Source organism: Poecilia reticulata, linkage group LG4 (genome assembly GCF_000633615.1).
Source record: "Poecilia reticulata strain Guanapo linkage group LG4, Guppy_female_1.0+MT, whole genome shotgun sequence".
Taxonomy (NCBI): Eukaryota; Metazoa; Chordata; class Actinopteri; order Cyprinodontiformes; family Poeciliidae; genus Poecilia; species Poecilia reticulata.
Genome location: NC_024334.1, coordinates 629694 through 656790, shown reverse-complemented (window position 1 = coordinate 656790; position 27097 = coordinate 629694). Strand labels below are relative to the sequence as shown.

General features: G+C 38.0%; 1 protein-coding gene across 1 annotated transcript in view; it reads right to left on the bottom strand.

Annotated features, from left to right (window-relative positions):
• The window catches only part of dock7 (dedicator of cytokinesis 7), a 49071-nt gene that overhangs the window by 1709 nt on the left and 20265 nt on the right, over positions 1-27097 (bottom strand). The window contains exons 19-51 of the mRNA XM_008406461.2: positions 26741-26827; positions 25509-25740; positions 25221-25385; positions 24982-25002; positions 24071-24240; positions 23070-23159; positions 18046-18135; positions 16384-16479; positions 16143-16283; positions 15749-15862; positions 15117-15284; positions 14862-15001; positions 14607-14776; positions 13090-13268; positions 12783-12965; positions 11630-11789; positions 11280-11376; positions 9655-9672; positions 7998-8094; positions 7708-7842; positions 7450-7602; positions 6893-7051; positions 6638-6738; positions 6353-6545; positions 6129-6272; positions 5157-5288; positions 4378-4392; positions 1497-1631; positions 1294-1383; positions 972-1208; positions 423-566; positions 234-340; positions 1-162 (exon numbers count right to left, since the gene is read on the bottom strand). Coding sequence (XP_008404683.2) covers positions 1-162; positions 234-340; positions 423-566; positions 972-1208; positions 1294-1383; positions 1497-1631; positions 4378-4392; positions 5157-5288; positions 6129-6272; positions 6353-6545; positions 6638-6738; positions 6893-7051; positions 7450-7602; positions 7708-7842; positions 7998-8094; positions 9655-9672; positions 11280-11376; positions 11630-11789; positions 12783-12965; positions 13090-13268; positions 14607-14776; positions 14862-15001; positions 15117-15284; positions 15749-15862; positions 16143-16283; positions 16384-16479; positions 18046-18135; positions 23070-23159; positions 24071-24240; positions 24982-25002; positions 25221-25385; positions 25509-25740; positions 26741-26827 — 4325 coding nt within the window. The remainder of the gene's footprint in view (positions 163-233; positions 341-422; positions 567-971; positions 1209-1293; positions 1384-1496; positions 1632-4377; positions 4393-5156; positions 5289-6128; positions 6273-6352; positions 6546-6637; positions 6739-6892; positions 7052-7449; positions 7603-7707; positions 7843-7997; positions 8095-9654; positions 9673-11279; positions 11377-11629; positions 11790-12782; positions 12966-13089; positions 13269-14606; positions 14777-14861; positions 15002-15116; positions 15285-15748; positions 15863-16142; positions 16284-16383; positions 16480-18045; positions 18136-23069; positions 23160-24070; positions 24241-24981; positions 25003-25220; positions 25386-25508; positions 25741-26740; positions 26828-27097) is intronic.

The following is a 27097-nucleotide window of genomic DNA, read 5'->3' as shown; positions in this document are numbered from 1 at the left end:
GAGTTGACCTGCAGGACGGGTTTGTAAAGCTGCGGGATCTTCCTGTTGATGAGGGGCTGCAGCGCCTCCTTCAGTCTGTGGTAGTTCCGCTCCAGCTCCCTCTGGTACTCTTTCTGGTCCGGTCCGATCAGGCTCTTGTTCTTCCGGAGGGCGTCTTCGCACCTTTGGCAGGACAAACGTTGGAACGTAAAACTGAAATGTCCTAACAAACAGAGTGTGGGAGCATAAAGTACCTCTTTGTGAAGTCCTTAAAGCACAGGCGGAGCTTGTTGTGGTGTCGATACAGTTTTGGGTCACTTGGGATTTCTGACAGGAACACCTGAGCCACTTCCAACGGACCCTAAAAACGGGTTTTCTATATGAGCATCAGCAGAAATAAGATCAAATAAAAAGARGTGCTGTGTGTGTCGCTGATGTCTGACCTGGTTCACCGTTGTGCCCACAGATCCCTGCAGGACCATCTGCAGCATTTTGGCGTCAGCAGGGTCCTGGTGGGTGGCAAAGGCCAGCTCCTGCGTCTTCTTCTGCATATCCTCTATCGCCACCTCTATGGGTGTGGAAATAATCTGGAAACAGAAAAACATCCAGAGATTTTACTAACTGTAATAATACAATATGCTAAACAGCATTTTYTAATCTGTAATTGACTATTTCTGTGAAGAATTTCYACAACAGAATGACAGYTGTTATTTGTCGTGGGTTACAGACTACAGTCATATCTAAAAAATTACAATACATGTTCCAATGAGCCTCGTTTGTCAGACTAAAAGTACATTTTGGAAATAAACTTTAAGCAGTTAAATTTATGTATTATATATTAAACATAATTTTCCTTTTACCATTTTAACATTTCACAATAACTCCTTCAAAAAGTACTTGTTTACATAGTTGTGAATCTTCCTTCAGTTCTCAGCAGACATCTGGCTTGTCCAAGTCTTTTCCAGTTAACTGCTTGTGCCTTCATGGCCTACCTCTTCCTTGTGAATGATGTTGATCCTCGTCTTGATGTAAGGAAAGGCGTGTGACGTGGTAAGGATGGTCTTGCGTTTGAATTGCTCGTGCAGGTCCCCGTGGGCCCGGCCGTCCAAGGTGAAAGGGGTGCAGTACACAAAGCGCCTCAGGTTGTAGTTCTTGTCGAAGTAGGTTATGCGGTCTTTCATCTCGTAAGTGTCGAAGTACGGCTCCACGTACGTGATCTGGATGAAGGCCTGCGCACAGTAAAATGTCGTCAAATGACCGGGCGGGTTTGCCGCGGATGAATTTGACGTGGTGATGAGGCTTTGGAGCACCAACCTTATTGGGGTCAAGTTTGCACTTATCTACAGGGTTGGAGTCCTTAATGACTTCTACCTGCTCCTCCCCGAAGCGCTCCCCATAGAAGCTCTAAGAGAAAAGAGGGCGGGGCCTTTACACTTCTGCTAGGTGCAAACATTTTAGACCGGTTTTTCTTTTGCGGTTCAAAAGTTCAGGAGTTGCTGAAGAGCGATGCCGTTTACCTCGAGCCTGTGGGAGATTTCGGCCAGCTTCGTGATGGCCGGCTCTTTGTACACAAACTCCTGCTCATCCAAGTCGCCAAACTTTGAACCATAAAATCCCACCCTGAAGTACGTACCAAACATCCTCTTCCCGTCCTGTGAGCAGATAAAAACACCTGTCAGAGAAATGTCTTCCAGTCTAAATAAATTAAAACTTTAGATAAAAATCACAGTTCTCCACAATGGCGGAACCAAGGTTGACCGAGGCTTGTAAAAGAGTTCAAAGCCTTTCACTTTAGGTACAATGGAAACAGAAGGTCTTTTCCAGAAGGCAACCTCTTCCTCTGGGAAGAGTTAAGTTCAATGTGCAAAGATGTTCAATAATATTTAATTTCAAGAAGTACTCATCAAATGCAGATGCAGCAACGTATTAATATCTTTACAGTTTGTTAACGGGCCGTTTTATCAATGCATTCTGCCACAGCCGSYCCTTTAAAAACATTTTTGATCTTGATATGGTCCAAAATGAAAAAGTGAAATGTTGAAATAAAAATGACCTACAGTTCAAGTAACATGACCTATACACAGCATGTTGTGGTATTTAGATTGCAGCATGTAATGTATTRTCTAGAGATTTTGTAAGTTAACAAGARATGCACCAAGAAATGGGCTGGGAAGCGATTACTTATGTTCTGAACCTCTTCTTGTCAGATGGAGATTGAAAAAAAGAACGATAGCTTACAGAACAGAGGTCTCTACTGAGTAAAGACAAGGTTAAAATAAAGAYATTGTCAATTTCAGTGTAATTAATTCAGAGCAAAAACAGACGYAACAAGCTATTYAAAAGGAAAGTGTRTTTTCTATAACACAGTGAGAAAACTAAGTGGTTCATTTAGCCTGCGACAAAGAGAGAGAGAGCAAGACTTTCAGCAGATAATAGGACGAGCATAGTTCTGTCTTCCACTGTTTTATTCTTTCGATATGGAACRTTCTTGATTTGAAAATGTTGATACCATTTTCAAAAGCTAACACTTTGGGAAACAATCTGCATTTTCTAGGGAAACTACAAACTGTCTATTGTCAAATTCGATAATGTTGAATTAGGAAAAATTTTTTTTACTGGTTTTAAAGTCATTTCAGAGCAAACACTCGCGTGCGCACAAGTTGTTAATTGTTAAAGTGCCAGGTTTTGGTGATGTAAGTAAGWACATTTTAAAATGACTAAATATGAATACAGGAAGTCCTAGAGAATTAAGAATTGGCTAAAGTAAGAGTCAGAGGTAAAAAAAATATATATAAAAAAGGGAATTAGAAATCAGAATGCATGTAGGAAAAACCCAAAAACCTCCAGAAATGGTAACTTTCACCTGTTTTTCATTTAACACAGTTAAACTACAAGCAAAGCAACAATAAAAAGTAGGGAAAACAGACAACAGACGTTTCTATCCACATAATATAAACTGTTGAATTCAAGACATGAATCGAAGCAGCAGGAGSRCTTGCCGAATCAAAGAATTAATTTTTTTAYTTGTAGATAAAATTGAAATAATTCTACCTTGAGAAACAACAAAAAAGAAGCAAGAGTCAAGAAGCTTAACAAGGAAAAGAAGACCAAAGGAGAACTAGCATGTTGTTTTAGCAGGTGWGTATGTCAAAGTGTAACAAAATTTCCTTTGTAGGATATTACAATATGATGGCTTGGYAGATTTTCAAAACATTAACAATATTGCAACAAAATGCTGTCAATACCCATAAACTAATGCACTTACCACAAGACACAATTAAGTAAAGTGGGAGGGGAGGGTCAGCAACCAGGCAAATCAAAAAGGAGAAAACAGAACAAATTTTAATCAGGATGAGGTTGGACCCCAGAATCAACAAAAACAACACAAACACAAGATCACAAGATCAAAAATATCTTCAGTGATTTGAAGAAAATGATTCCAAACCATGCGAGACGAAAGAAAAAGGGAAAAAAGTCAGAAATAAAGAACCGTAACCCTTAAACACCACCATGCACCCTTCGTGCAATTCCAAAACAAGAAAGAAAAAAAACCAACCAGAATCTGAACCAACTCATGCAACAAACCATGAAAACTCACCCAGAGGTTAATAAAGTTAACACAATGAAGGGTGGATGGAAAATAATAGTAATTAAAAGTCAGGGGTCGATTTAGTTTATATAATTAAAAGAAAAAGTCCGTCATAATAGTAACTTCAAATCAATAGGAAAWATCAAGTAACTCAAAAAATACTGTTAGTTGAACCCTCTCTGGAGAAACAAAAAATGGCAGCTTAAATAATCTGACTCCAGCTTCCACCCAAAGGTTGCAACACCTTCATTTGAAAAGGCTTCTAAAATTGAGTGAGGCAAGAAAGATCCGAGACCCTTCGTGTTTAAACAGTGTACTGAAATCGAGCCCTGTGAATGAAGATGAGGGTGAGATGAAGTGTGGCAGCAGGCGGTGTCAGTCGATGAGCGAGCGCTGACTGACACCAGCAGACAGACAGAAGACGAGGGCGGATTAGGAGCGGATTGTGCTGGTGACGCATTCATGTCGACTTTTTAGTCATTAGTGTCATCTCGTGGCTGTCATGCACAGCCCTTCAGAACTGTCACATTTGGAAAAAAAAACCCCAAAAACAAACAAGTTCCTCCGGCACAAAATGAGGGAAGAGACATAAAGACAGGTGAGGGCTTTGGTGAATAAATACAGCAACATCCCCAGCAGGGCAGACGGTTGGGAATGTCTGCGGCTGTTAATGGGCTGAATGAATGAAAATAAAGCAAAGAGCAACAGAGCGCTCGCAGCTGGCAAATAAAAAGATGGAGAGTAAATGAAGATATTTAAAATAAAGATAAACATGAGCAGGGCCAAGCAGGAACTATTTAACCACCTACCTCCCAGCCAGTACTCTGTGTAACAAAGAGAATACAGGACATGTGAGGACAAGACATTCACAACCCCCACACACACACACAGCGCGGTCCACACATGCACAGGATGATGTAATAAAAAAGAATTTCTCCTTCATAACTATTCCAGATTGGAGACAATTCCATCTTATCTAGAACCAAATTAAGCAAATATAATTCAAGAAGAATCATTTTTGGTCACCACTAAAACGACACACCAAGTGACCAAACCAATGCTGACATTGGAATCTGGCATCTCATGCATCCTTTATTTATTAAAAAACAAATGAAATAAAGCATGCCAGGAGCCCGACATATCAAATAATAATAATAAAAAAGAAAAACATACAGAAGATAAAATTATAAACAATAACATCGTGCAACATTGTGTCTGTGTGAAAGCCTGTTTCACTGCTGGGTTAAAACATGGTACTGGATGATTAAAACAACCTCCGTTCAGCGAAATACTGGTTTTGAGCTTCTACACAGTTTTATAAATGTGACAGTTGATGGGAGTGATAAACGTTCACAAGAAGGTGAAGGCCGAGTTTGGACTTTTTCATTCTGTGTGCAGACTTTAACAAAAATGCAACCTGGAGATGATTAAAAATGAGTTCTCACAAAATCTACATGTGCAGCAAAGTAACTGTTGACGATCAAATCCAAATGACTTAATTTCCTTTATTAATAGCTAAATTAATATTTAACTTGAAAACTTTAAACTGTAAACAATGCAAAACCTTCTTCCTTTGTTGTATATTTACCTGATGGACAATTTTGCTAAAGGCTTCCTGCAGTTTACCATGGATGGTGGCTAGCTTCTTTGCATCTCTGTTGGCTTCGTGGATTGGGATTAGCACCTTGTATACTTCATTCACTGCCTCATACATCCCAGCCTGGAGAGAAAGGARACTTCAATAAAGTAGAATTATTCACCAAAACAACCAAAACTTCAGCATTAGTCCTTAGATTAGGAGAAATTAGCATGACTGGATTCCTGATAAGCTTGTTTCTATTGTACAAAATGTTTTCATAGAAAGAATTTCTTTCCTGCTGTGACTGCCTGTTTGTCTGTTCCATAGAGACACAGTGAAAGGTTGTCTTCACCTTACAGATTACTACTGMTTTTGCTGTTTTATCACACTTAACTTCTTTAGATTCAGTGGARTCTCAAAATCGTAGAAAAAGCATTAAAAYTCTTTCCAGACTGTTAGATGTCAATGACTTTGTTTCTAATTTCCTGATTCCACAGAACCTGCAGTATCAAGGCCAGTGTGTAGCCAGTGAAACTGAATCATAAATGTGGTAAATTCACATCTCAATTATTATTTCACAATAATTGTACAACMACCAAATGAGTTGGGTTTGAAATGGTTGTTTTGTGACTGTGATTGTCGAATTAGATTATCATTTGACTGAATTTCATCATAATTTGGATTGAACTGAACTGTATATAACTGTATGTGAGTCCTACAAAATAGTTGTGTCGTATGAAATTAGACTGATTTTAATTTAATCTGAACTAAATTAGCTTCTACAAAACTGAAAATGAATTGGAATTGTTTTTGCTGAAAAGTAACTCGACCTTTGTTGTGAACATACCTCACAAGCAGTTTTGGGATTGTTATAAATATTAACCAATGCTGTCAATTTCCCGTTCAGTGTCATAACTGAGTAACGACTTGATGAAAAACTGGACTTGACATTTGTTTTGGACAAAAAGGAAGTCATCTCACCATGGAGAAGGAGGCAGCGGCCTGCTCCAGGAGGCCCACAAGACCGATTTCAGTAAAATATTTCCCAGAGCAGATACCCTCTTCATCTGGTGACACGACATCGTCAGAGACAGCCGACTCCTCCAGCACATTTGAAGAGATGTTCTGAAAATCATACGATTAGGAATAAAAAGCTGGATATATGGTAGCAAACTTGATCTCATTTCCACCAGACCCGTCCTTACCTGAAAGGTGACGCAGCCTACAGGAAGGTACTTGCGGTCCTCCAGCATGCTCAGGTATTCTGCTACCAGGGCAGCGCTGTGCACCAAACACTGCGCCGCCTCGGCGTGATTGCTCCTTTCCGAGTGTTTTCCCGCCATGTTCTGCAGCCACGTCAGACGCAGGTCCGGGGATGTCTGGTATCCCTTCGCAATCCTAAAGGTTAGAACAAAAAAATGTTAGAACAAAGAGAGAAAAGCCAAAGAGGGATAAACTTATAGATTCTTGATTACTCCTGTGCTCGTTACCTGTACATGAGATCAACCAACATCTCAGGATCTTCTTGWTGTTCCTTCATCTTCACCGTGTCAGACAGGATCATGTGCAGATTAAACACAAGGTCCTGGACCTGGGAGGACAAAAAAAAAGAAAAAGGAAAGAAATTAGGCTACATTTAATTTGCTCTAGTAATATGAAAAGATAGTTTGGTGCTAAAATGAAAAAGATCAAGTCAAAATGATCAAATTTAATAAATATCTGACATAGATTTGTTAAATGAGTACCTGATCTGGAAAGGTGGTCTCTCTGAGTTCCAGGTCTTCCTCTGCATAGGTGAGGATAGTTTTCAACGAGCGACGGAGAAACTCTTCATTAAAATTCTGGGACGTTCCGACCAGCGAGGACAGAGACATGGTCACCTGCATTTTCACTCTGGCAAAGTTCTAGAAATTAAAGACAAATAAAAAAAGGTGAGAAACAAGAATTTGTAACAACTTTAAGACATGGATTGAAAATGACTTGCATACCATGTAGAGAAATCTGACTTTTAATCCACATGCATCATTTTTAAAGCCATCTAGGGTTTAATTTCTTTTGAGTTCTTGAAATGATGCCTTTAATTAAATCACAACAGCCATTCATCCATGTCTGAGTGAAGTGTGGGGCATTTTAAGTTCTGCAGCAAATTGGTTGATGTTAATGAAAATAGATTGCTTTTGCATACTAATTATACCATTATATAACCTGCATCGCAACAGATTTAAACTTCAAACACTAGAGAACAAATGCTGAGATCCAGCTGTTTAGTGTTGGCAGCCTTACAGTTTGCGGTTTTACTTACGTTACCAATCTCAAAGTTTTGCCTCATGAGGAGGTAGAGGGAAGCGCTGGCGTGGGACCTGATGGTGCTGATGCTACTGCTGCAGCTTCTCAGGAGTCGCAAACACAGATCCGCACACTGCTCTGTTTCCTCCTCAAACAGCAGCTCTGGAAACTAAACAAGCAGAGTTCAGCAAAAAAAGATTTATGAAGGACAAAGACTCAATAAAAAAACAAACAAGTCAGCATTTAAGTATTCTTAAAAGTCTAAAAATCCAACCTTGGAAACCAGAGCTCTTTGTGTGGCAAAACAGTGCTGAAGGTAGAGGGCGCTCTGGTTGCAGGCCATGCTGTGAAGCAGCACCTTTAACACYCCACCCAGAATGCTCTCCTTAGACTCAGTCACTGATGCCGTCTACAAGATAAACGAAGACAAAATTATTTGAGAAATAAAACAGACACAGTATAAAAATATGAAAGTGTTTTCTCAGTCTTTCAATTTGTGTAAAGTCCTGCACAAAAACGCAAGCAGTACTTTTGACATTTGTTGCTGTGTGTTTGCCTGCTTACCTGTACAACAATCTCCAAAGTATCAAGAATAATTAAGTTGGCCTCTGTTGCTAGGTTCCCATCTATAAGTGCTTCATGTTCCAACTCCGCTCGCGTCCTGCGATCACAAAACCCCCCACAAAGGAATAAATTGTAATGGTAATATTGTGGCTTTAATTTATAAAGTCAACACTTTCAAAACATTTCACAATTAAAAACTGTTTTAAGGGTTCCAACAGCTTTTTAATGGTCAAGTTCTATTATTTTTGAGACTCATAGAACTGTACATAATGAAAACCTGTACATTTACTGTACATATTTCTATCAAAGTCCTGTTTTAAATAAAACGAACAAAAGAAACTGTATGTATGAAAGTGGAGTTAATTATATTTGCAATTATTCCATTTTTTCCACACAATTTTTAACGAGAATACTAAAAAACACTTTCTGGACACCCAAGGAAGGTTTTTAAGTATTATTGTAAAGTCAGTCAGTAATAAGTACAACATAGAAAATTGAGGGTTGCACTGAAAGTTGTATAATGATACAATTTGAGGCATTTCTGCAATTAATTTAAACTATTCCAATGGTGTCTTATTACTGAATTAATATATTCGTATGAATGCCTCTTTCCTTGCTTTAAACTAAATATAAACTTAAGGCTTATGTCCTAACCGTCTGGAAACATATCTGATGTTTGGTTCTGTAGCCTTTGTCTGCAGCTACACTGCCCTACCTGCTGCAGGCAGGTAAGTATAACCAAACAGCACAGATTAGGATCTTATTAAGACTAACACCAACATCTTAGTGCATTGAAAGTGGATGCAATCCAAAACTTTTCAGGTAATGTTTCAGATTAATTTGATTTTCTAAACACTAATGAAGAGAAACTTGTGAATTAGAACAGCTTGCACTCCTTTCCAAAATGCAAATAAGGGAGAATTAAACTACTGAAAATATGTTGGATAGAAATGCTGAGCAGTGACAAAATATGCTATCTGAAACATAAATTTACGACCTATAAATGTGGAGAAAGAACAAGGAGTAGTTCATATTGGGACTAAATTTATGTATGAACCAAACTTGTCTAAACAGGAAATTTTCAAGTGCTAAATTATCTACATTGCTGCATATCAAAATAAAACATATTGGGCCTTTAGTCATGTCACTCTTTTATTGTATCAAAAATTACATGAGTTCATAACAAATTAGCAGCAGTACCAGAGACACATAATACTGGACTTGTAGCATACTGGTTAAAAAGCCAAACACACCCACAGCAACCACTATCAACCCAAAAGCATACGATGTTACCGGGACAAAGGGAGTGGAGGGGCAAGGGATTCAGAGGGTCAGAACCAGGATCAGCAGGGACTTTGTTTATGCCATCATGCCCATGTGAGACTTAAAATGTTAAAATGGAGAGCAAATGAGTAATGAAAACCTCGATGACTTCCCTGCATAAACAGCTACTGCTTCTCATAAGAAACACAAATAAATCAGAAAATTATTTACCGACTGGTCCAAAGTCCAGTACATCATGTTGTAACTGAAACAAACATTTCGTTTTCCACTTTAACTGGCTCACTTCCCACATGTATGACAAAACACCTTAAATGAGGCTCTAAAGCAGAGGGCAACTCAAAGCAGCACACGACAGATGTAGGCCATACAATACCTGACTGATCTGTGACTCCTACATAAACACACAGCGACATGAGAGAATTAACACAAAAACAAAGCTGGAGGCAGACTTTAAAAAAGATGTGAAATTAAATGAAGACCAATAAAGGGAGATTTTTTTACTTGCTGGATAAAAATAAAAATAAAAAAAAGGTAAGTTTCTATATTAAATATATTTTCTTTTATCTGTAAACAAATAATCAGAAAAACACCAATGGCTGCAAAACATGTAATCAGAGTTGTCTTGATAAAAACTTGTCAGAATATAAAAAAATGTAATATTTAATATGCAATGCAATTGGTCTCTCCAAATTGCCCCTAGGTGTGAATGTGCATGGTTGTGTGTCTCTGTGTTGCCCTGTGACAGACTGGCGACCTGTCCAGAGTGACCCCGCCTCTCGCCCGAAACGTTTGCTGGAGATGGGCACCAGCACCCCTCCCGACCCCACTGAGGGAAAAAGGGTGCAAGAAAATGGATGGATGGATGAATATGCAATGCTTCAATCAGTCAAAATGACAAAGGTCTGTAACTGAAACATTGCATATTGAATTTCTCAAATTTTAATAATGTGCAGAAATTTATACTTCCTGATTAAAACTTTGAGGTCCCCCAGGTAAAAGCACAATCTCCCACTGAAAAATTGCTTTTAGAATTGCGGTTAATTTAGATTAAAAGAAAAAAAATGCCTCCTGTATTATTATACTTCTTACTATGCATAGTAAACATGCCCGATTTAAGATATAATGTAATTATTGCTTTGACCCTAGACATGGGTAGGGTTGTAGCATCCCATTGACCACTGTGTCATTTTACACTTATGCCACAGGGAACCAGATTATTAAAGACATATTTCTATGTCAATTAATAGTGAAGTACACATCTGCAAAATATTCTGAAGTCATATGAGGTTGGAATTTAAAAAAATATACAATAATGTAAGGTTTTGCTATTGTAATAACATATCTATTTATTTTCAAGAATTTTTTGTCCAGCTTCAACAAAGGGATAAAAATGTGGACCGAAGGGCACATTCAAGGTTCCAATCTGGGGCATAACACATTTATCAACATTTCAAAAATAAATAAAAACAAATAATATCATAAAACTAGCAATTTCATAAAAAATAAACATGAAAGCTAACCAATAAGCTGCTCGTGAGAAAATATCTTTCAAGTTTTGGGGCTTAGTTGAGAAGGATGGGAAATATCTGAAAATAAATCAAATTAGAACTGGAAACTAAATTTACCTGAAAAAATCCCGGCTCCATCACATTCACTCACTCAGCTCCTTGAATTCACTGTACATATTTGTTGTTGATGCTTTTTTAATTTACTTTGTGAGAAATGTGATTTGTGTCTGTTCTTTCAGATAAAAAATAAATCCTGACACTCAGAGAAAATATAAGCAATTAATGGGAAAAAGTTAACCACTTGGTTGATATAGGGTTCACTATATATATGATCAGAGCCTTGCTAAGTAAACATTACTTAAATTTAACCAAAATTGTACAAAACCACACAAAAAATATACACTCATTATAAATTTACATAAAATGTACTGACTAGGCTTTCCGGCAAATAAAACTGGAGTGGTAAGGAAAAACTTTTAAGAGAACATACTTGTCCATCCTTTCACTGTTTTGTCTCCAGTGGGTCATGTCCTTCCTCCACCGGAGGTTTTCTTGACTGCCAAAAGCACTGCCAGATGGACTCCGCTCTAAATGATGGAGAAACATTATTTACTTTATTCAGTAGTGGTAAAAAAGGTTGTGTTTACCCTGGGAAACATAACTTCTTTTGGCGGTAGCTTTATCTGACAATTGATGATAAGGTACACGTGTCTGTGGCTGTACACTGTAAGTCGTCTGTTAATTTCCATTTGAGCCAAACACTCCGTTGCATTTTCTGAAGCTTAGCTGTTTTTTTGCAGGTCTTCCTACATGTGCATGTGGCGAAGTGTGTAGCCTCACCTAGCTGTCCCCTGCTGCGGCGCACCATTTCCTGCCTGGCGCCGATGCTGCCCAGTATGGCCTCCTCCAGCTTGGCCTTCATGTCTTTGGACTTCTTAAACGTTAAGCTGTTCATGCGCTCGAAGGCCTTCTTTCCCTGCATGGTGAACACAACATGGGCCTTGTTTCCATGGAGAGCACGGTGAGTGAGAGGACAGAGAGCACACAGTGCGGGAAGTTACTTGCAGAACAGAACCAGCAAGCAAAGCAAGTTAGTAGCTAAAGCACACAGAAAGAAGAGCAAGCAGCAAAGATGCAGCACAGCAGGAAGTTTATCTAAAGCAAAACCAGAAACCAAACAGAAAACTGGAGCACAAAAAGCAGCAGATGATCATTTTAATCACCACAGTGGACAAAGCATGATGATGCTTTTGTTTATCATGTTTTGAAAAATGTACGACTGTCTTTCACAAGAATACTGGAAAAGCAGCTATTGTCTACTGTTGCTTATGGTGTGGAATCTGTGTTGCACAAACTCGTACAAGTATTAGTGTGTCACGTTTGTCGTGTCACTGGTACAACGCTTTGTTTGGCATCTGGGTTTAACCCAGACAGTGGCATACCGCTCAGTGGAAACGAGGCATTGGAATACAAAAAGATTGATTGGTTGTACAGCGATGAAATCTGGTTTTCATTCAGTATTTCCGCAGTATTTCCGCAGGACAATTAACCAAAAAATTAACCTCATTCCATGGACATCTCAGCCCTCACATATAAATCCTACAGAAACCTTAAGGGGTGGGGTGGATAGACACATGTACAAGAGAGGAACCAGGACTGTGAAATATCTAGAGAAATTGTGCAAACACCAATGGTCAAAGATCTCTCTCTGTATGCTTTAAACTTGTGAAATTTTAGATTACATGGTGTCCTATTGGAAAAAGCGTGGTGTATAAAAATCTTGCAACTGCAGTACCAGCAAAAGTAACACTGGTCGTTTTTGATACTCGTTTCCCAACATGTTTTCTCCTGACCAAATAAATGTACATAAATTACACTTTTGTGGATATTTCATGGCAAGTATGTCCTACAGCAACAAAAGAATCATTTGTTTCAAGCCTTTTCTTAACCATCTGTAGAAAAGTAAATCTATCCATCTCATCAGGGATGCTACCTTGTACTCAAAGCAAGACACGCAGAGGTAGAGGAGATCCAGCAGGCGGTTGAGCTGAGACACAGACAGGTCTGTAAACCATTTCTGCAGCACCAGCTCGTCGGCGTTCTTCAAAACCCAGAGCAGACAGATCAGCAGACTGCGGCTCGACTCGGCCGAGAAGCTCCCATGCTGGCGACCCGTCTGGAGAGATTTCCCAGATCCAATCACAGGGAGGAAAAACGACAACAGATGGGCACAAAGTGTGGTCAGACACCTTAATTAACTTCTACTGACTCGTTATGTCGCATAGCGAGCAGCAAACTACCTGCGAGTTCAGCAAAAAGCTACTTGGTCGGGACATTGGAGATGCGGTGGAGGTGCCGGCTATTGCCATGGCAACAGTCTGACTGATCATACTGTTGCCCTCTCCTTCTGCTTCTTCTCCCCCGCTACCCACAGCCGTACCTTGGGGACAACCGGGCCGACCCCACTGATTGTGCGACTCTAACGTTATAAAAAGAAAAGAATTGCAAATGATAAAAAAATATCATATATAACAATACAGAAAAATCCATTATAATTCTAAAAACATAATTTAAAAGCAAACGCACAATTTGCGTTAAACCTTGGTGGACGCAAAAGTACACAGTTTAAAAATAGTAAAAAACATGAGATAAGGAAGGTTAGAGATTAGCAGGGAACATGATGTCAGGGGGAGCCATGCTTTGAAGCTCAACTGATAACCTTAAAGGGTGCAAGGTGGTGTTGCTATTTAAAGTCCAAATGCAACAGTTAAAATCCTATAGGTGTATTTGGCTTTTTGTCATATTCTATTCCAAACAATTAAATTTGACTGCAGGAAAAGGAGACCAATACAAATATTCAAATTTCCAAAGTAGATTGTTCCTTTCTAAATTTCTGGAAAGAGAAATCTGATTTTAAAAAAAAGGAAAAAAAAGCCCAGTGGTAGCAGATTTGTTGCATTTGACAAGAATAAATATGAAAATATTTTAGATTGATTAATATTCAGAAAGTCTGAAATGATCAAGCAGGATTAGTCCTGATTAGTCAAGTACTGACATAATCGTCAATTAATTTAGTAACTGATTAATCATTAACTGGAGTAGACTCATAAAAAGGCCATATACTGAATGAAAATAGGATATTCAGAGAGAGAGTAATTAAGCTAAAACTATATGAAAAATCTGTACAATTTGAATTTAAGATTCAAAAAACCTTTGTAAATATATTTTATCCAAAATTCAAGTGACCTAGTTTTAGCCAAAATGCTATGATATTACAATTCTGGCAGTACAATAGCATTTTTCTTATTTATGAAGAGAATTGAATTATTTATTTCCATATTTTGATGTATTTCCTTCCATTGGTTAAACAAAAAATCAGCAGTAATTTTTTTTTATTGTATTAACTGATTGTCAGAATAATCAATAGATTATTCAATTACTAAAAATCGATTACTAAAATAATCGCTAGTTGCATCAGAACTGCACAATTTCTTAAAATGCTGCAAATAGATTTTTTTTCCTGTTCTAGAAATGCAACAAAAATAAAAACTTCCACTAATTTGCTAAATGACCAACCAGGATTTGTGTGAGATAAATATCAAAGAACCTCCTGTACAAAAAGGTCAAAATCTGAACGAGCAGGTCAGACATCAAAGAAAACTGAAAAAAGCTGAAATATTTGTTTCTAATTATAACAACACTGCTTTTTCTGTTTCATCCCTGCAGTCTCAATCCTTGCAGAACTACAGTGAATTTGGAGAATGTTTCATGCTGTCATGAGTTCACATAATTAGTAGTGAAAACTCCTGAACTCTACCTGTAAAATCATGGAGCTGCGGCAGCGTTTCCATAACGATTCCGATAAGAGGCAGGTAGAGCATAGCGACCCGAGCCTTGACCTCTGTGTCAGCATATCGAGGGTCAGAGTCATGGCTTGACAGGAGGTTGTGAACAACGCTCACCACTTTCTTATGCAGGCCAAACATTCTGCAGTCAAACATTTAAACAAAGAGGACATGAATGTAGAGCATAAACAGAATCTATCCATTTTTAGATCACCTAACATACTAACCCCTCATTGTCTGGGTCCAGTATAACAGAAAGCTCAGAGAGCACGAGCCCAGCCAGATAATGTTGCTCTCTGAATGGGATAGAAAGCTCAAACATGTTGGCTATCTTTTGGTCTTGGACGTGAGTGGAAAACCCAGAGCTCTGCTTAAGAAAAAGGCAACAATTATTATATGATCTGAGGCCAGTCAGACAGCAACTACCATAGTCTAAGTTTATGAAATTCAGAGTATCTGGCATTTGAGTGTTTCTGACTGACCTGTGAGGTTGCCGAGGACACTGATGGTGAAGGCGAGGCAGGTGGGGTTAGCAGACTGCAGGGCAGATTCAGGGTGACGTAGTGTTCATGACTACAAACGATTCTTAGAAAATCCAGCCGTAAAGATTCCAGAGTTGGGTTCTGCAAAGCATAGAGCTTTGTCGACACCTAAGCAAAGAAAATTGAGAACAGGAATATAAATCTTCCCGCATGGTGAAGTGCGTTATTTAAGATAAAAAGAATTTTAGCATATGTAGACAAAGGTTCATGTAACATCTGGAGCTGTGATCTTTCTTAAATATATTCAAAACGTGCAACAGCAATTTGATGATCAGACTGTTTTCATGTTAGATTTTCATGTGTTTCTGCATTTAAATTTCTAGTTCTCAAACTATTTTTAGCTTATTTTAAAGTAAAAACACAAACAAAATAACTCTGGATTTGAATACATTGCTACTACAGTCAGGCTTTAAAACAGCAACCTGCGAAAGCAGGAGACCATAGGGAAGAAAAGGGATGGATGGAAAAATTAACTGGGAGAGAGATAAATTGTTAAACAAATGGTAAGCCAAAGCAGGAATTAATTGATGGATGGATGGATGGATAGATAGACGGGTGAAGTAACACCTCACCTGTTTCCAATATGTCTTGATTAATGTGAAGACAAAGCCTCGGTCCATGACTGACAACAAATCATTGAGGAAGAAGGCCAGGCTAGTGTTTATCCTCTCCACCAACTCCAGATCCTGAAAACATGACAAGTACAAACATATTTTTTATCTTAATTCATAAACAGTTGTAGGGTGTAATTATAGGGCCACCTACATTTGTTAGCAACAAATCCCAAACCAAACAAATATCAAAATTTCAATAATTATCTTACTTCCCAAACTGTTCTTGTGTAGGCAGGAAGTCTCTGAGCAATTAACTGTTGAATAACAACATCCTCCAAATCCCTTACGTGATATCTCAAGAAACTCTACTTCTTGAGATATCAGCGGATATCACCAGAAGGTCTTCATTTACCTTCTGGAAACGAGAGACGATGTCTCCAGCAATGGTGCTGACCAGCGCTGTGATGTCATCCATAAAGCGCTCAGGAAATCGGTTTTTCCTTGGCGACTCCAAGCGCTCGGTAAAGTAAAGGTGGTGGATAATGCTCTTTACCTGTGGTGTTGGTTTTTGGTGAGATAACATATGACACTGTCATGTTTTTGCAAAAGGTAGTAATGAGAAAAAAACATGCCATGTGCACATAATCTCCTACCATCAGTTCAAAGAAAAACCAGGCCTGTTGCAGAGCGCCCTCCCGAACACTTCCACTGCTCACCACCCACTGCAGGGCCAACTCCTCGTGAAAGAGCTGGGTGGCAAATTTGAAACATAAACATCGAGAGATGGAGGGGAGAGACAAGGACGGAGAAGGATACAACAAGCAACAGAGCCAGAGGAAGACAAACGTAAGAACCCTGAAAAAGTACAGCAGTTTTTTATGGCATAGATTTGTAGTGGAGTTACACCTGCAGTCCCTTCTACAGCTGTTCCCTCCCCTAGTGAAGATGTGAAAAAAGCCTTAAAATAAATACATCTTTCAGGTTCAAATTGTAAAGACCTGAAAAATCTAAATAGTGCCCGATTAGCAACTGCTTTGTGTGCTAGAGGTGAGCTCATGGGTGACTGCGGCCAATCAGAATGCCACATTTAAAACTCCGGAGCTTAGTTCTGTTTGACCAGTCAAGTTTAAAACATTGACACAATAAAACAATAATAAAAAAAATCTGTTCAACTATAATAAAATAGTATAAGGATAACAAATTGTGGATGTATCTTTATGTTTAATTCCCATTACAGAGTTTGAGTGGCTGCTTATTTTTCCCTTTAACTCAGTTATGTTGACGTAAGGCCTGTGGACCTTTCCCCTCTTATAAAAGGTTTTGAGAACCTTTGTGCATGTATTACTTTAAGGCTCTTTAAACACATTTTACAATACCTGCTATAAATATAGAGGGCACTAAAATAAATGTAAAATGACATTTTGAAATTTAAGCACTTGATAAAGACTTTGATCAAACCTAACTGGCTAAAATTCAGGGGAAAACATGTTTTTATTATGCAAAGAAAAGGACCAAATTCAGTAAGAAAACTACATTCTGTAAAATACATGGAATCATTCAGAAGGCATCTGAAGGTTTAGTGCTTCATTTCAGAAAATAGGTTTTAAACAGAGAGATTAAATAACCAAAGAATAATGATTGTGTGGGGTATAAATAAAATCTAGTTTCTATTTAGTGTACAGCATTTTACAGTGACACCTGACAATGCTATTTGAAAAGTTTTTATTGCTAACAAATTCCTACAAATGAATTTCCCCTTCTATAGATTCAACACTTATATTCAGTGTAGTCTGGCTAACACACCAACTTTTGCCTGGCAAGTCTTCCCTAATTGTGTTCATAAAGACGAAAACGAGACAGAAAATATACTGTAACTAATTGTTAAACCTAAGAAATGCTGGACTGTAGATTACACAACCTGACAGAATTTCTTTTAATCTCAAACAGAAAAAAAAAAATCTTTGCGTATCAAACGGCTTTAGAAAAGATTTTCTATACAGTATTTATACATTTGCAAAAAAGAAGCAAAAACAAAACAATGCAGAGATTGTTCTGACTGGGAAGACTTCCCAGACAATGTGAACACCTCACAGTCAGCTTTAGCCAGACTAAAAAACATAAAAAGTAAAACATTCAAACCCTCTTAAAATATCAACAAGAGGCAAAAGTATTGGTATACAGCATTCAACAAAAACAACACAAAAACCAAATACAACATCAACCAATCCAGAGGCACACATCCACAGACAGAACAGGTGAGGAGGCGGAGACAAGGAGGGCGGGATTGGCTCCTCCCCCAGTGCAAGTGGCTCTACCTTTTTAGTGGGTAATCGTCCTGTTAAAGTTTGCAAGAAACTGGCGCTCTCAGTGTGCGAAGACATGCGATTGCCACAGCGCTCCATGGCCTATGGGTGGGATGAATGGAACGGTGACAGCAAGATTAGTGGAGGAGCAACAAAAGTGTGGGGCCATTCCTCAGCACGTGGGCCGCTGGGACCGTGTGCTGGGTCACGCATTCCCCACATATACATGCACAAAACACACTTTTTTGTGATTGTGTTGCTTTTCAGACATGAGGACACAAAACAATTAAGACACAGGACAGGACCACAACACCTAAATGTTGTGTCACTAAGCAAGAGGAACATTGGCTTGAATGCCCTACGGTAGAAATGCAAAATGGCTGCATACAAGTGTTTAAGTGACAGATTTTTCTGATGTAGTCATTGTGATGCACCATTCTGCATCCCTGTAGGTTATTACAAGAATGAATAGACATTAAAATAGACATTAAAATGATAAACACTGACACACTAGCCTACAATGTCTGGAGTTGATTTTACTTCAGCAGTGCATTTCAAAAGTACTCATGCCCCTTGTACTTTTCAACATTTGGTGACATTATAACCACAAACTTTAATGTATTTCTTTGCTTTTTATGTTACTGATCAACACAGAATAATGTGTAATTGTGACATGGAAGAAAATAAATAATTTTCAATATATCTAGTTAAAAATTTTAAAAGCAAGATGCACATTTGTATTCAGACGCCTTTACTCTTAATAATTTGCTTTTATCTAAAGTATTTTATGGTAGTTGTAACTGTATTATGTAGGGGTTATTGCCTGCTAAAGTCTCAAGTCTTCAAGCCCAGTATTTATCACTATTCCCACATCATGACGCTGCCAACACAATGTTTCACAGTGGTAATTGTGTATTAAGGGTGATGTGCAGTGTTAATGGCTAATACTAAGCCCTTAGACTATATATTTAATTATCTGGCCATTTGAATTTAGTCATTTGGCAGGTTTTTATATTCATTTATTTTTTTATGCTTTATGTTTGTGAAGCACTTTCTAGTTACTTCCTGTGAAAAGTGCTAGAAAAAATATTGACTTGAGGTGTTAGTTTTCCTGGACACATAGTATTTTGCTATACATCTTAATTCACATGTTTATGAAAGCAAACCATCCGGACCAAAAAAGTGCACCAAAGGACTTTCCTGGTGAACATTGCATTGTGTTTTTATGCCATCAGTTTGTAATTAGTAAAGAAAGCCACACAAGTGATGGTCATTGCTTCATTTGGACAGAAATGATTGGGGCAAGACAGAGCACGGACCTGGAAAGTAAACAAACTTGAAAGTCCTCTGTGCTACATTTCTGTTGTGCGCATTTGTGCTGTTATTACAACTGCAAAACCATTATGAATGTAAAGAGCAGCTCATTTGTTTCACAATGTGATATTTCAAACTTTGGAATGGCGTCAGCAAACGTGAGCTGCTAAGTGAAGGAAACCAGGTGTTGCCTTGATCCATAAGAGAGCAGCTGGCAGGAGAATCACAAAGCAGAAAACTGCAAATCAGGTACAATTCCAGTACAATTACTACTTGCAACTCTGTCTGAAGTCCAAAAAGATGCACATTTCCTGTAGTAGGTCGGATTGAGGCTGGTCTGTATTCACAACAGAAGCAAGCCACACCAGAGCTCATTTGAATTGAGTGTATTCACACCTGCCCAAAAGGTCCAGACCAATGGAGGACATGACCTGTGGTTTGTTTAAAGCAGACCAAATGTGTGAGGTGTGAATACACCATTGACCAAATGGCAGGGGACAGCACTGCATGGTGCTTCACCAACGCCTGCAAGGTCTATTGTCTCACACCTCAAGACCCTACTCAAGTGTTGCTATGCTTGGGAAGACGGGTGGGTGCCAAGGCACCAACAGCAGTCCAATTGGGGGCAGCTGCCCAACTGGCTCCTATTGTCCCACCAGTGTGTCGCTTTACATCTTTGTGGCATATTATTGGAATTTTGGATTGTGAGTTCTTGGAATGTCTAAAGCTTGAGATATTGTTTTGTAATCTAATAGTGCTTTAAAATATTCCAATGTTATGCTCATGACTGTCTGTTGTATACCTCAGTCTTCATGATGTCATTTGGTCACTAATGTTTTCTAACAAATGTCTAAGGTATTTACAGAACAGCTGCATTTATACTGAGATTAAATTATATCTTGGTGGACAGGTGTTAAATAATTTGGTGACTACTGAAAGCAAGAGGTTGCACTGGGTTTAATTTGGAGCATCAGAGTAAAGAGGGATAAAATACAGTGACGTTTGTGGTTGTATATGATAAATTGTGGAAAAGTTAAAGGGGTATGAATAATTTTCTGAGGCAAATTTAGTGGGTAAAATAGAGTACTTATAATTTCATAAACAAACACAATACTACCTTGGGAGTCTTATTAGGTGAATATTTTAAGTAACAATGCCTATGTCATATAAAACTTGAAATGAAACAGGACTAAACCTTAAATGAAAATGTGTGGCAAGAAGCTCACATGAGTTGATGCACATTCACACTCACCAATACAAAAATCTTAATAGACAAAGTGAATAGAAAATATAGGGTGAGTCGAGTCATGCAGGTGAAGGAAAGGAGACAGAGAGCGAACAACAAACTGGCATGACGATTGAGATAAATTCTAACACTACTCTTTTTCTTCCCCATCAAAAAAACAATGTGAATGACATCTTTATAGTTGGAAGATCGTGTTTCTGTTAAATTTTTGGGCAATGTCTAATTATTGTGTTAAGACCTATGATGAAACATGAAAAGACAGAAATGGAGAATTCTAGTCCCAGATCAAAACTGGCTTTTGGATATCTGAGTCTACATGATTTTCATGCAAGTAAAAGAAGAAAAAGAGAGGCATTAGATGTGAGAAGCAAAGACTGTTGATATCTGAAACCTTTTTCATAATTGACAGCAACATGAGTCTTCAGTGATCCAATCACAATTCATCAAAAAATTATGAGAAATTAACAATTTGTCTCACTTATTATCGTTAGCCTTTTCTAAAATGAATGGTTAAAAAAAATAATTCCTTCATATTTTTATTGGAATAATTCATACTGTCCAAACTAAAAAAAGAATAAGTTTTCCTTTTTCACTCCATTAGTGGGTGATAGTTTGTTCGTTTTCAGCAAGTAGCACAAAAATTACAATATTTATATCTAATATGTTGAACTTCATTTTTCATGTGGCAAACCATGGACAACAGGCACATGAATGCAAAACCTTTGTTAAAATGAAATGTGTATGTATGGAAAACAAACATTTTCTGTTATAATAACCCAATGTAACCATAGATGTATAAAGATGTGTTTTATGTATCCAGCAAGATGTTAGTAGAGAATCTACATCACATCAATACAGCTAAAATAATCTCAACACTTTTGAATATGGTCTGATTTCAAGTCCTGAGACGTCGATTTATTGTCGGATCACTGAAAACAAATATTAATGCCATTTTTGAACAAGGTCTAGGATGAAAGGGAGGTCATGGAGGCGGCTGTGACTCCCATGAGTGAAATCATGGAAGGATTGTGGTTTAAAGATTAGGAAAATGCTGTAATATTCTAAAGTATTGGTCTTTTATGTCGCTTTTAGGACTTTTTTTATGGAGTGCCAAAAGTGTCACAATGTCATAAATGAACATTTAAATGAATAAATAATTTTAATAAAAATAACAATCCTGAAAATAATAAATACATAAATAAATATATAATAAATAATGTAGCTAATTCCATATAAAATTAATTCACTAAAGTTAGAAACCATCCTATGTTTCTAGGCTATTGCTGCAGTGAACCATGAAGGTCAGTGTGACTCTCATTTAGATTCTTCACACCTGATTTAGTCACTTGCACAGAATGTTAACTTTACACCAGTTATATCTGACCAAAGCAGTCCTGACTCCATCCACTGCATTTGATTAGTAAAGCAGACATAAAAGCATTAATTCATGTCTTGTAATCTATGACCATGAAATACTTACAGGGATTCTGCAAATTTCAAGAAGTTTAACTGAAGTCTTGGAGTCCATTTTTAAGATCCTTTAAATTCTAGACCTATATGCCTCATTTCATTTAAAAAAAACATTTAGAATAAAAATAAACTTTATAGGCCAAGCTTGTACACACAAACAAGGAATATGACTTGGGTTCCATGTTGCTCTCAATATATGGACATTTTCAATATATAAAATTTCAAGGGAAATAACTTTTTTGTTTTGTTCTGTTCTTGTAAATCATACTAAAGTCATTGCAAACTTGGATAACTATTTTCAATAAAACTAGATTGCTAAATTTACCTACAGTTTAAATTAACTATATATCTGTATTTGACCATAACGGTGATAGTTGTGGGCATTAGGGAACTGTACATGAATAGCTAAAATCTGTGAAGACTTAACACCATCTCTAAGTCATAAGCATATGACAGCCTATTTTAATATTTCAATCACCAAATATATGTTAATATGATTTAAAACGCACAGTGGAAACTGTCTTCACACTACCATGCAAAAGCTAACATCCACAATATACCTTATTTTGGCTCTTGGACGTATAGCCAATCAGCACCAAGGAAAACAAATGGCGCTCCTGGATTGGCTGCTTTGCAAACGCCAGGTAATGATCTCCAGTAGCATTGCTGCAAGGTATTTTACTTTCTCCGGTTCTATTTTCTTTGGAATATTTTACACATGTTTTAGCTATTCATTAAATATGGCACTTTTGGACCTCTACAATTTTAGTCTCCTTAGTTTTGTCATATGTAGTAAACAGTAGTTGACAATGAAAGTAATGTGACTTAAGAATATTGTAAGCATTTTATAACAGAGTTTGAAACTACAATGTATTTATCAGCACTTTTCTGTGACCATCAGCAACAACAATAGACCAAAACTTCAAATATTCCAGTATCCATTCAGTGTGAATAAGGTTGTTCTTGTAGTGAGGCAAAGTGAAGGACGGGGCATTCATAAAACCACCTGCATGGTTTCTGGAGCGGACCCAGGGCTGGATCCCCAGGGGGCACTACAGCCCATGGTGTGCACCCACGAGTTGGAGCGGTCTAAGCCCTATGGGTGCCAAGGTCAAAGGACACAAGGCAGGCAGGAGGCAAGGGAACAAGCGAGCAGCACGGGGGGGAAGGAGGAGGGAAGGAATAATGACAAGTTAAAGAGGTTCAAAAGTCATGACTGCCGGAAGATGCCAAAGGCCCCCCGAAAAGGTTAACTGTCAGTAAATTAAGATTAAAATCATCACCACAGAGAAGCAAGGCTGAAATGTTCTTCATATCCCTTTCACTATGAGCACAAATAAAATGAGGTTTAGTTAAATATTATCAGAAAGGGGGAGATTTATCAATAAAGGGCTGCATCCATCATATAATGGTTACAAGAAAGCAAGACTGTTAAAAAAGCACATTCAATCATTCACACTCACTGAGTAAAAAAAAAAGGTTTAAAGTGGGAAATCTCAAATTATACAAGTCAAAATGCATGAGAACAGATAAATACAATGAAACAAAATACCAAAGAAATCCAATAAAAACATGAATGGAACCATTTGTCATTGCTTTAGAAATATGTCACTAATAAAATTTACTGATACGTGTGAAAGAAGAGGCTCTGTAAGCTTTTTAGATGTGTCTGTCAGTGACAGGTTGTTGTTACAACGGTTAGAGATAAGATGTTCAATTTTATGTTTGCGGATTAGCCATACAGTTCACATGGTGACAACATCCCAGCTGGGTAAAGGTGCACATGGAGGCCTCAGCGTCATGTAAGTTAGGAAGTATAGATCCCTTTCACCTACCTTTTGGGGTCAGGCTACTTCCCTAATCAATGAGTTATTAGATTGTAAAAATGCTAAGTAATTAACCATAGTATTTAGCAGCAATGTAACATTTTTTTTAACGGTTCCTCCTCTATACTGTCTAAGAAACTTGACATATGAAAGAAGTTAAAGCCATTTTTGACCCTCTTACCTTGCTTCCAATTATGGAGCGAACTTCATCGTCGGGAGAGGTGGGCGTACCAGATATGTCAGGGTTACTGTTGCTCAGGCTACGGGAGCGACTGAGGTTGAGGCTGGCTGGTCGAACAGCTGAGCGAGCCATGGTGGCGTAGTGAACCGAACCACCCAACCCTCCAGGACCTACGACATAGCACAAAGGGAGACATTGGATGTGACGAGTAGGGTGTGTGAGGAGGTGGCACCACAGCAAACCATAAGGTTGCAAGTCTATAAATTCTAATAAAGTTCGATAGACATTTTCCACGTCAATAATCCATACTTTCCATCACTTAAATCTACAAAGGGGGTTTTATGCAAAATCAACTTATTTTGACACCTGGTGGAACTGCAAGTCTGCTGAGATTATTATACAAACTACAATGTTCCAAAGAGCAGTTCTCAACGGCATAGAGACAAATTGTGATGATATGATGAAAGGGGAGTGTCAGAAAGGTCAGGAGGTTCTTAAAGAGACAGAAGCCAATTTCAAGGAGTCGGGTACAGCTATGATATAAAGTCAAATTTCTTTTAACTTGTTTTAGATATATACAGCAATTTTATAAGGTCACACTGACTGTGGTATAAAATGCTTGGAAAATACATAATACCCCCATTTAAAACATTTTAAATACAAAAAAAGAAATTTTCCAATGAACCTAAGGTGCATATACATTTAAATATGAAAGAAAAACAATATTTCAAACAAAGTCAATGAGGAGGAAACCGTCAAAAAACAAGTGGATGGTGGATGGATTTTTCACTATTTTTCCTTGATATGCAGCCGGATTTAAAAATCAAACTTAAAATAGTCTTAGGTGAAGAGATGACGATATTTACGTGAAAAACTGCATATTATATTGTATAGTAATGGATCATATATACCTGTTAAAGATGAGTTGTTGTCTGTGTTGGGCAGGCAGAAGACAAAATGGATGTGGAAGGAGGGAAAAAAGTCAATAGGTAAAAACAAAAAGAAATGGAAGAGAAATTAAGGCAGGCGGGTCTGGTAAAAGACGAGCAGTGAGGGTGAGGTGGAAAATCAATCCAGTTAACAAAACAAGGTGAAAAAAAAGATCAGGAATAAAGAAGGCGTAAAATTAAAAGTGTTGGCTGTAAAATACCTGGTGATGGCGAGTTGGGATCTGTGCTGGGTAAGCGGAAGACGTAGTGGATGTAAGAGGACAGCAGGCTGTTGCGGCCATGCATGTCCTGGCTGGTGTCCAGGTACTTGTGAAGTCGGTTCACTACAGACGCCATTACCTCGAAGGATGCTTGACCTAGATTCACTGAAACACACAAAACATTAGAGCTTTCACTGTAAAACCGAATGCACCGGAACAGAAAAGCACCATTCATTCAACGTGTCCATCTCTTTCAGTGTTCAGAACACATGTAATCCAGAATCATACCGATCTGTCCAGCGATGACTGGCGGCCGAACTACGAGCAGCACCAATTTGTCAAGAAGAAGGTGAAGGAATCGAACCACCGGCTCCAGCTGAGCGGAGTTGAGTGCTGCGATGCTGGACTTCAGCTCGGTCTCAAGGTTGTTTTCCATGATGCGCATATCTCCAATCCTGACCGGAAACACATGCTCATCCAGGGCATGCACCAAGGCAAAAAACTTATCCAGGTACTGGTCCTGGAAAAAGAGGGGGACAAGCATGATAAATGTTTTGCTGATGTATTGGTAATAAATTGACAAAAAAAGATAATGAAAAAAAGGAACAAAACAAATAGGTAACTGGAGATGCACCAATAATTAGGTTATTGTTTGGCTATTTTTAATTGGCGGTTCTCCAGATAGAGTATAAAAATCTGATGTTTTTCAAATCAGCGAATGCACCGTACTAAAGCTCAACCAAATTGTGAAAACAGCATCCTACAGTGTGGAAGTTGTCACTGAGGTTGTCACTCTCATTGAGTGGTTGACTTTTAATCTACTGTAAAAAATTGTGTTTGGGCTGTTTTTCATAAATCATTGTTTCAATTCCACAATAAAGTAGAAATAAAGTATTTTGTTTTTTAAAGAAGAGAAAATAGGGAAAAATAGAATCAACAGGTCAGAGCTTTACAAACTTCCTGTTCAAAATTTCTGATTAGTGCTTCTCAAATTGTACCTGAAACAATTTAAATACAAGTTGTACAATAATCTCCATGTTTTAAAGTTGGCTCGAGTGAAAACTGAAAAATGAACTTTAGCACAAGAACATGTGGGAATCTAACAACTCCAATCTCTCCCAAGAGCAGTGATTTATGAGCACATTAGCTGCAGTAGGGCTTCTAAGCCCCACAGTCAAGTCTCCAAACAGCAGCTGATGCAGAGATGGAGTAGACCTCTGTAAATTGCTGGCAAGGTAACACTTAGCTATTATTAAAGTAGTATTGAGAAGGAATTATGGAGTTAAAATGGAAAAACAAGACTTCAGTTTATTTTTAATTCAAAATGATTACCAATGCAAAAGTTATGCCAGCAAACAAAGAAGTAGTTCTTTATTCAGAGGAGTTATTATGTATTTATTAATAACCTACATCAAAATATAAGCAGATAAAACAAGCAAATGAGAGGGTGAGAGAGTTCATCTGAAAAAGTTACTAAACTCTACTAGATTTTCTGAAGGTGCAGCATGAAGTAATTTTACCTGTGTGTGGATAGTTGAAACAGCCGCCAGTTCCACATTAAAGACTCCTCGATGGTTGTCTACCCACTTCATTCCTGGGAGGGGAACCTGAAATATAACAGAGAAAATATTGGGATGGGAAACAGTGAACGAATGAGATCTGTCCTTTCTATAAGAATTCATAACTGAAGGCCAGTCAAAGGTACATAACAACAACGCAGCTAAAAATAAACTCTTGCTGGAGATGATTAGAGATCTGTATCATGTCTTTTTAAGGCATTTTAATATTCATGCACTTTTAATATGGGTTTCTCACTTTTTAAAGATTCTCTCATATTTACAAAAACCTCTGAAAAAAGAAGATATAAAATTATATAT